General features: G+C 55.9%; 1 protein-coding gene across 1 annotated transcript; it reads left to right on the top strand.

Moving 5' to 3' along the window:
• The first annotated feature begins 404 nt into the window (after nt 1–404).
• Nucleotides 405–2,153, top strand: NKX2-2 (NK2 homeobox 2). The gene is made up of 2 exons (XM_026487468.2): nt 405–663; nt 1,591–2,153. The coding sequence occupies exons 1-2, from the start codon at nt 405–407 to the stop codon at nt 2,151–2,153; spliced, it is 822 nt and encodes a 273-aa protein (XP_026343253.1).
• Nucleotides 2,154–10,346: the final 8,193 nt, after the last annotated feature.

Below are 10,346 nucleotides of genomic sequence, written 5' to 3'. Positions count from 1 at the left end.
ACTGATCGCTCGGGCAATGGCCCATTTTTTCCTCGCCACCAGCCTTCACCGCGCGCCGAGCGGCCGCCGGAGCCCGAGCTGACGCCTCCTTGGCACCCCTCCTGGAGTTACAAACTAGGGCCCGGCCCGCAGCGCTCGGCGCGCAGGCCGCCCATTCCCTGCGTCCATTTCCGCGTGGTTTCAGAGAAGACACAGGCGCTGCATTTGGTCTTTTTTCCCCTTCCCCTTCCTTATAGTTTCTTTCTCTTTCTTAAAATAATAATTATCTCAATAATTAAAGCCCACCCCCCTCCTCCCCTCCCCTATCCCTCCCCCCATACCCCCTCCCCGCCCCAACTGGGGAGCGCCACGAATTGACCAAGTGAAGCTACAACTTTGCGGCACAAATTGCGGGGTCCCGAGCCATGTCGCTGACCAACACAAAGACGGGGTTTTCAGTCAAGGACATCTTGGACCTGCCGGACACCAACGATGAGGAGGGCTCGGTGGCCGAAGGGCCAGAGGAGGAGAGCGAGGGGCCGGAGCCCGCCAAGAGGGCCGGGCCGCTAGGGCAGGGTACCCTGGATACGGTGCAGAGCCTGCCCCTGAAGAACCCCTTCTACGACAGCAGCGACAACCCATATACGCGCTGGCTGGCCAGCACCGAGGGCCTCCAGTACTCCCGTAAGTAGCGAAACTTGGCCGCCGCGGCCGTGGCGCCTCTGTTCCTGTGGCCGAAGCCAGGGCTGGACGCTGGGGGAGAAAGGGGAAGGAGCCCTTTAAACTCGATCCCTCGCCCTGCCCCTCTGGAAAGATTTTTAACACTTTTTAATGATGCCCTAACTCTTTCCTCCTCTTCAACCGCCCCCCCCCCCAGTACCGGAAAAAGACGTGGTCTCAGATATTTTTTTCAAAGCAAGAAATTAACAAAAAAGGGGGGGATACCTCCCAAGGGCTGCTTACGGATGTCAACCCAGGACTGATGGCTCCGGTTGGAACCCTCCTACCCCCCCACCCCGACAGCCGGGAGGGACTGGCCTGGAGCACTGGAGCGAGCCAGCAAGCCTCGGGGTACGGGTTGAGGGTGGGGGAGGCTCCCGGTAGCTCGGGTATAAATAGCTCACCCTGCCCCCTGCACGATCATAGAGGACGCTTTGTGCGGTGCGGAGGGTGTAGAGAAAGTCCGAAAGCAAAAACGAAAGCCCCCAAAAACCTGCCTTAAATGGCCGAGACGATCAATGCCGGGATTGTGGGGTTTTTCTTTTAAAAATCTGCCCACGTCCCTCCGGAGAGGAGGCTGCTTAAGGGAGCCGGAGCCCTTAACCCGCGATGATCTTCTCTGCGCGCCACTCCCCCCAAATACGCACCCACACTGTGCGAACCCCTAGAAATGCGAGCCCGGAGCCCCCATTCCTGTCGCTTCTCCTCTTTCCCCTGGGGGAAACCAACGGTTTTGTTGCGCACGGAGCAGGGCGGGGGTCAAGGCGAAGGCAGTGGGGCCGGGCTGCGGGACGCGGAGGGCCGAGGGCGCACGGAGGATCCGGGGCGCGCAGGGTCTGGCCCTGCCGGCGCGCGGTCTCCAGGCTCCTGACGCGCTTCTCTCTTCCCCAGTGCACGGGCTGGCGGCCGGCGCAGCGCCCCAGGACTCAAGCTCCAAGTCCCCGGAGCCCTCGGCCGACGAGTCACCGGACAATGACAAGGAGACCCCGGGAGGCGGGGGGGACGCGGGCAAGAAGCGGAAGCGGCGGGTGCTCTTCTCCAAGGCGCAGACCTATGAGCTGGAGCGGCGCTTCCGGCAGCAGCGGTACCTGTCAGCCCCCGAGCGGGAGCACCTGGCCAGCCTCATTCGCCTCACGCCCACGCAGGTCAAGATCTGGTTCCAGAACCACCGCTACAAGATGAAGCGCGCCCGGGCGGAGAAAGGTATGGAGGTGACGCCCCTACCCTCGCCGCGCCGGGTGGCCGTGCCGGTTTTGGTCAGGGACGGCAAACCGTGCCACGCGCTCAAAGCCCAGGACCTGGCAGCCGCCACTTTCCAGGCGGGCATCCCCTTTTCGGCCTACAGCGCGCAGTCTCTGCAGCACATGCAGTACAACGCCCAGTACAGCTCGGCCAGCACCCCCCAGTACCCGACAGCACATCCCCTGGTCCAGGCTCAGCAGTGGACTTGGTGAGCGCCGCCCCTCCGAGACTCGCGGCCCTAGGCCCAGGCCCCACCCCGGCGGCGGCGGCAGCGAGGAGGACTCGGTCCTTACGGTGGCTATTATTATTATTATAATTATTATTATGGAGTCGAGTTGACTCTTGGCTCTGTTGGGGAGGCGCCGGGAGGTTGCCTGCGCCTCCCTGGAGTGGCAGATTCCATCCACCCAGCTCTGCCCCATCCCTCTCTCCTTTTGAACCTATGGAGAGGGCTGAACTCTAAGCCGTGTTTACAGAATGTTTGCGCAGCTTCGCTTCTTTGCCTCTCCCCGGGGGGACCAAATCGTCCCAGCGTTAACGTCCTCACTTGAGAACGAGAAAAAGACCAACACACACCCCCCGCCCCGCTTTTGTGAATTTTGTAAAATATGTTTGTGTGAGTAGCGATATTGTCAGCCGTCTTCTTCTAAAGCAAGTGGAGAACACTTTAAAAATACAGAGAATTTTTCTCCTTTTTTTTTATAAGCAAATGCTAAATATTTATGGCCATGTAAACGTTCTGACAACTGGTGGCAGATTTCGCTTTTCGTTGTAAATATCGGTGGTGATTGTTGCCAAAATGATCTTCAGTCCGGGCCTGTTCCCCCTCGGGGCCCAACTCCTTTCTTTGTGGTTTGTTTTGGTTTGCTTATGTTTGGTTACCCCTGCTTTCTTTTCCTTTTATATTTTGTTCAGTGCAAACATTTCTCAAATACGAAAAAGGAAAAAAATGTGTAGGCGAGAAGCCCCCTGCCCCCCTCCGGGTCCTGAGCCCTGGAACTTGGAGCTCAGCGGTTCCGTGCTGTTCCCCAAGAGCGCCGGGCGCTGAAAGCTTTCGATTTTTTAAATAAGAATTTTAATAAAAATCCTGTGTTTAAAAAAACCAAGCCCGACCCTCCCGTTTGTCTTACTTTGTTGCGCTGCGCCGGGCCTGAGGCCTGGGGCGAGGACCCCAGCCAGGCCGCTTGCAACGCTCTCACCCGCGCTTCCCTTCGGGGCCGGGGACCAGGGGCGCTCGGGCGCTGGAGAGGCTCCCCGAAGAGGCCTAGCCCGGGTGGGCGGGCAAGGCCCCGCGCCTCGGATTCCCGGCTGGGGCGGGAGCGCTTGGCCTCGGGCCTTGGAGCTGTCGACCCGAAGTCCGAGGTCGCCCTCCCTCTCCCGGGCCTCTTTCCTGGCCTCGCGCGCTGTCTGAATCAGGGGCCGCAGCATTCTGGCTTCGGGAGGAAAAGTGAATTTGGAAAACGCCAAGGAGAAGGGAGCAAGCCCCCCTCGCTGGCCCAAATCTACGAGTGGCTCCTTCAGCCTGAGAAGCTGTTGAAGCCACTACACTCGATGACTTTCACTTTGTTGCATTTGATTTACCTCGCGCGGAGAAGGGGGGTGGGGAGGCAGAGTTTGAGACTGGGAGGCTTTCTCTCTACTCCCCACCCCCTTTTCAAAATCCGCCGACTGGAGACGGCCTGGGAGACCGCCCTGAGACCAGGGCGCGGAGCAGAGTGGGGAGACGGGTTTCGGGGTGCTCGAAGGTTTGGCAATGGTGTGGAACGCGAGGACCGGGGCGCAGGGGAGGGAGGGAAGTTATTGCAGCTTCCTCTAGGCTCTTCCTCCCGGGAGAACCTGCGAGCAGGAGTCAGTGGCAATCCCTACAAACGCAACCTTCCCTCCTCCCTTCCGCCCCGGTTCTTTCTGGTTTTCCAGCCCCCAAACTCCAGGATGGATCTCATGCCTCCGCCCTCCCTAGTATTTGGCGGCGCGCTGCCCTCCAGGCCAGCTCTGTGGCGTGAAACTGAGCGAACTGCTCGCTAGAAAGTAGGGGTTTGGGGCGGGGTGGTGCGCCCCGGCCTGCAGGGCTGTGGTGAGGGGAGCGGGAAGAGAACAAACAGCCCCCGGTTCGCCCGGGGGAGGGCGCCTCGGCCCTTGCCTAATAGAGAACTGATTCTATCCCACCCTCGTCGCACGGAGATCTCCTTGGCGGATGCTGGAGCACACTTGCCCACGCGGGGGAGCGTCTCAGGGGGCCATGCTTGCGGGGAGGGGGCGCTTCTCTCCTCTATCTCGCGGATTTCCGAAAATACCCAGGTCCCTGTAGCTCAGAGCCGAGCGGGCGATGAGATGCTCAGGATTCAAAGTCGGCCCCATTCGGAAATTCTATCTCTCCTTTTCTCTTGAGCTCCACCTTCATGGCTGGGGAGGGGGGTGGGGGTGGCGAGGAGGCCCAGCAAATGGAGCGGTCCCAGCTGACTTTCTCGCTCCCTCTAGTTGATGATCAGATTTAATTCAATATCTAAAGTAAACATGATTATCCGTGTGACCAAATCTGCGCGTCAATAGCACTCAGCGCTACACGCCCAGGGACGTGATTAGAAGTTATTTCTGCGTTGCGCACCCGCCCCTGGATAATTGAGGGCGCTGGAGTCTTTCTAATATCTTCCTAAATGTCCTTCCCCATCTCCAGGTTCATCCGGGTTCACCCAGGTTTTCCTAAATACTGAGAAGTCTCCCTTTGTTCCCCACACTAGCTTGGAAATGTTTGGGGTTTTAGTTCTTGCTGCTTATAAAGACCAAGAGAATTCTCCTTAAAACATTTATTGTGCAATAGTTGGATGCACAACTTGCCCTGATACCAACCACTCAAGATCCCACTGTTAACTTCCCTGTAACTTCCCAATACACCGGGAAGGGATGTAAGACTTCTGACCCTCTTGGAATGGGGTTGTCAGGAAGGCCTGAGGCACAGCCCCCAAGACTCCAGTTGATTTTGACTGTTCCAGACCTAGGGCTTCCGGGGGCCAAGAATGATCATAGGAACCACCACCCCCCCAGCCTCCAGGGAGGAAGGAGGCAAAGTGGAAGGTCCAAATTCTGGAAGGTTTCCACTGTGTGCGCGCTGAGGGCGCTTTGAGGGTGCACTTTGGGCAGTGGCCAGGCCTTCAGGCCTGCAGTCTGGGTGTGCGCTCTCGCGCCTGGGAGCTGGGGAGGTGGGTCCGGCGCCCGCCTCTCTCTGTCCCCAGGTCCCTATGGAGTCAATAAAAGCGCCCGCAGAGCCCTGTGTGGCCCTAACCCCAGCGCCCTGGGAGCGCACCCGGCGCGGGGTCCGCTTCAGCAGTCTATCTTCGCCCAATCTACAGCCGGCCGCACAAAACGGCACAATGGGAGAGCTGGGAGCCGGGGATGTTAGAGGCGTGCATATTAAAAAGAGACAGAGAAAGGATCGCAGGGGACAGAGAGAGGGGAAGAGAGAGAAGGGGCCCACCCTCCCTCCCCCTCCACCCCGCACCATTCAGCGCGCTTATCGCGGGCAGTGAATCCCGGAGTCAGGCAGAAGTCTCCTTGGGGTTTTGTTGGGCCTGTCACTGGGTCCCTTTGTCATCCGCGGGCTCCATGCTGGATTCCATATGGCCAGCTGGGCCGAGGGAGCGCGAGGAGGGACCCGCACAAAACCCAAATTGTGTCCGGCTTTCAAACCCTGTATTGTTGTCTGTGAAAGGAAGACGCATTAAAAATTCGTGCTATATCTATTGGGGAGGAGGCTGGAGGAGGGGAAAAAAGCCACCCCTGTCTTTGATGGCTTCAGAGGGCGCTTGCCCCGCCTAGGCCCCGTGACACACTGAGAGCTGGACACCTCTCTCTCTCTCTTGCTCGCTCTCTCGCTCGCTCTCCCCCCACCCCCAGTCTGTCTCTGTCCTCTGTCTCTGTCTCTTCTACCAAATATTGGCTCTAACGCTCAGGCTCTGGTATATGAACTGTCCGCCTTAAGGTTTGGGCTCCTTGCGCGGACTTTGTGTGCTCCTGTGCGCTGTAACTAAGCGCTAGGCTTCACCTGTCTGGAGGCCTCCCGTGGAAGCCACCGAACTGCGCTGAGCTCAGGAGGAGACCCGGGTGCCTCGGACCCAGGGATGCTGGGGTCTCGCGGACTTCGAGGCTTCTGAGTAAATGAAAATCCAGTCCCCTTGCTCCCGCCTAGTCACGAAGCCCAGGCGCGCGCGGAGCCAGCCTTCTGCGCACTGCGGAAAAGACTCGGAGACCCCGAGGGGACGCTCAGTCCTGGCCCAGCTCAGTTTCAGCTGCAGCCGGTTCTGAAGCCACTTGTGTCCAGCCGGACCCCTCTGCTTCCAACCCCCTGTCATTCGAATTATGCGCGGGGATCCCAGTAGCATCTCAGTGCGACGGGAAACCGGTTCAGGGACTTCTTTCACCGCCACCCCTTCTCATGTTGGGAGAGGAGCCTGCGCTTTAATTCTCAGCGTCTCCTGCATCATTGTGGTTAGCATAATTCAGTAACAGGGACACAGAGCAGAGCTTCCAAGGAATTCGTCTGATTTTGCCTCACTTAAGCAGTCTGAGTTATTGCAGGGCAGTCGGAGATCATTCGGGTCAGGCACCTCCCCCAACAGCGTGGCCAAAAACTCCCATAAGCACCCCCTAAACAAACAAACAAACAAACAAACAAACAAGCGCCAAAGCAAAGAGTTCATGCTGTGGAAATAAACACAGAACGAACACACTTCACCCTGGGGCAAAGTCATTCAGCCCTTAATGAGCAAAACTAAGATGGTGGAAATTCCAGCTAATCCAAAATTCGGGGGTCTCCCTTTCCCATTTAGTATCCCCGTCATGTTTAGTAGAATATGATAACTTGATAAGAGGAGGAATCCTCTTGTCAACGCTCCCCACCCCAGCCAGGGAAGAACTTATTTTCCCTACCTATTGACTGTTAGGCTTAGTTGAGACCTGGTGTGGATTTCTCGAGCCTTTTCAAGAGCCTGGTCATTGAAAAGCTAATCCAATATTTACTGAGCATAAGGACAGTTCTCAGACGTATTTATTAAGGCCCATCACTAAGTGATTACTTGGACTGAAGACAACCGCTAGGGGAGGGGAGTCCAGGCGCACCAGATCCTGTCTGGGTGGGGTCTCCCCACCCATAACTAGGAAACCAGGAGCGAACTTGGGAGATGCTGAGCTTCCCCTCCCATGCTTAAGTGGCGTGTGGATTAGATATTGTGTTGGCCGATATTTCAGGAAATATGTACTTGTGGCTTCCTGAGAGGCCATGCGCAATGACACTCTAAACTGTGTCGATATATCATCTTTTATCCAGGATCTGCAAATAAACCCCTGATCCCCCCAGCGCATTATAGCCGCCGCTATCTCTCCAAGGAAGCGATCTGAGTTTTATTGCTTTCACCAACGCCCCAACTCACACACACACACACACACACACCGTCCCCTCTTCCACGCAGTCTGGTTTTTAAAGGCTCTAATATTTTTTTCCTCTCGAGGCATCGTTATTAATAAAGAGGAGATATAGGCCTCGGCGCCGCCACCCGAGCAAGTGGGGAAATACAAGCCCGGGGGCCACGTGCCTGCGCGCGGAACTCGCGTCCTGCAGACGCCGGCCTCAGACGCGAGAAACTGGCGTGGCCGCGCGCCGCCGCCGCCACTAGGAGGCGCCCGAGCTCTGCGCTTCGTCCACAGCGCTGCACGCCCTGCCTGGTCCCGGGAAGTTCCGGGACTTCCCGGTCCCGGGCTGTATTTCCACGGAAGAGCGGCCCTAGCTGGGAGAGGAAGCCGGAGTCGGCGTCTCCGAACCCGGATTAAATCGTGCAAGTCAGACGGCTCTATCACGGATGGGCGGTGCACAGGCGTTTTGGAAAGTGCGCATCGACAGAGGCAATCTGAACTTGAGGACACTGTTGTTCCTCGGTCGTAGTTTTCCCCCATTTTTCTTCTTCCACGTACGTGCCACCTGCCGTCCCCCCCACTTCCATCATATTGGGGCACAAACAGCAGCAAACTGGTCCAGTGGCCCAGGTGCGCGCTGGTCACTGAGAAAGCTCCACCATAGACACCCGGCGCAGTCTCTGCGATCCTGAGCTGTCCCCGTGCACGTATAGGCCACTGTGGGTGGACGCGAAGTACTGTAAGGGTGCGGCTCGGGGAGCAAGAAAATGGTGTCGAAGAGGATTCTGATTTTGGTTGGGGTCGGAAGTAAGGTATACCAGGAAGGAGAGACCCTCACCTCTCGCTCACCGTTGAGTCGGAACTCCTGCTACTCCTGCCCATAATCAATCCCAATCCCTGCGGTTGCATCTGACAGAGAAAAAAGGTGCTTGGAGAAGCCCTACATCACCTTATGCCTTACCACCGCTCCCCCCTCCCCCCGCCTGGGGCGAGCGGTGCAGTGGCGCCATCTGGCCACCAGGAGGAGACCCCGTGCCGACGGGGGGCTTTGGGTCTGGGCGAGGGAGGGGGCATTCTAGCTGAGACCACCTTGTGCTGAGGCCTCGACTGGGGCACAGGGGCAACCTAGAGTGGAAAAGACGCCAGACTGTAGATGTCTCCTAACTCCACCGCGCCCTAGTGCCTTTCTAAGAGGATGAGTCTGGGGCAGCGGACTAGGGACTGAAAGGGTTAAATTCCTCATTGTGCACCCCCTAAAATAGGACCCGCAATTCCAGCTTGTTTCATTGATTTTCCCATGGATGTCAGAGGTGGAACTACCTCCCATCAAAGGGATTTGTGACTCCAAACGCTGATCCTTTTACTTAAGCCCACCACCTTCAACACCGGCGGGTCGATGTTAGATTAGGGATTCTGCAGTGCCCAACTTGTCCGCGCGGGGGCGCGATTGGATAAGAAAAGACTATCGCGCCTGTCACTGTCCAGGGTGATAAGTGTAGCTTGGACACCTGCAGGATTCAAGAGAAGTCTCGGTGTATTCTTTACACCAAGGCTGGTGTGTGTGTGTGCGTGTGCGTGTGTGTGTGATCGAGTGTGCAGATGTCCTCTTATTTTACAGAAGGAAGGACATGTTGCTCAATCTTATTTCCAGGAGAATTAAACTCTACCCTTGAATTTGACACCTGGAACCTGATGGATGAGGCTAAAGGTATCCAGTCCACCCCAATCTCATTCTTCCTTCTAGCTCTTCCAGCCCCTCATGCTGACACCGAGTGACTGCCACAATCAAGACAGAATGTTTCCAACACCCCAAAACTTTCCTTCCTGACATCAGTTGAAAGCCTTAAATGAAAAAACAAAACAAAAAAACCCCATCCCTTTCTTTGCTGCTTGTTTCACCCTTTTGCCATCATTCATAAAATGGTACAAAGAAAGCCACAGTTCTCTGCTCCCAGCCCCCATACCCAAAGATGATAAGTACCACCACCAGTTATTGGGTATCCACTGTGGCCAGGCACCTACAGATGCCTGCAATCTTCTTACCCGATTGTCACACCCAATCTGTTTTTAGACAGATGAAGAAACTGAGTCTCAGAGAAGTACCCCGCATGTGAACAAGGCAGTGTTCTTACAAAGAAAAAGTCCCAGGGGTGGAGGTGGGGTTTACCAGGGTGTTCTATCCTATTGCAGCAGAAGGGGTGTGGCAGGGGTGGGCAAAGACACCCTCCTGTTCTAGAGCAGACAGCTGAGTGGCAGGATTCTCCACTGGAGCAAGGTTCTGCCAGTTCCCTTTAGCAGCAGGAGTTTAGGTAGCAGCCTGGTTGGTCAGGGCAGCGCCCTCTCTTTGACTTCTTCGAGAAAGCTGGCACACCCACTTCCTCCGCTGGGTACCATGTGGCTGTCCTGGCCAGTGAGTATTCCCCCAAGAATTGAGGGGGGACATGATGAAGGGTCCACCTGAGGGGCACTGTCTGAGTCTGTTCTCACACCTGGGCCCATAGCTTGCCATCTCTTTGGTTATGGTGACATGAGCAACTCCTCTGTCCCACCGGAATGATAAAGGGTACAAGAAAAATCGATTTTCAATTGCCAATTGATCTTATATCTTTATTTATTTATTTATTTATTTATTTATTTATTTATTTATTTTTAAAGATTTTATTTATTTATTCAACAGAGATAGAGACAGCCAGCGAGAGAGGGAACACAAGCAGGGGGAGTGGGAGAGGAAGAAGCAGGCTCCCGGTGGAAGAGCCAGACGTGGGGCTCGATCCCAGAATGCAAGGATCAAGCCCTGAGCCGAAGGCAGACGCTTAACCGCTGTGACACCCAGGCGCCCCTGATCTTATATCTTTAAATGATTATCTTTTACCTGAAATGGGGGAAATGGAAAATAACATTTTCTTTTGGGTATAGTGCTGGGATCCCTGATTTGAGAAATTTGCAGGAATTATTAAAAGGAGTTTTACTTAAGTATTTACTTCCGGACCTCTCCAAGTCTC

This window comes from Ursus arctos, unplaced genomic scaffold (assembly GCF_023065955.2).
Source record: "Ursus arctos isolate Adak ecotype North America unplaced genomic scaffold, UrsArc2.0 scaffold_16, whole genome shotgun sequence".
Classification (NCBI taxonomy): domain Eukaryota; kingdom Metazoa; phylum Chordata; class Mammalia; order Carnivora; family Ursidae; genus Ursus; species Ursus arctos.
Note: the sequence above shows the minus strand (reverse complement) of the source record. Positions and strands in the feature narration are given on the sequence as shown.

What these genes read in the sequence shown, in the direction of transcription:
- NKX2-2 (XM_026487468.2), top strand. Translation starts at nt 405, where the DNA reads ATGTCGCTGACCAACACAAAGACGGGGTTTTCAGTCAAGGACATCTTG. An exon ending in CGAGGGCCTCCAGTACTCCC is followed by an intron (nt 664 to 1,590) that starts GTAAGTAGCGAA and finishes TCTCTTCCCCAG; the next exon opens with TGCACGGGCTGGCGGCCGGC.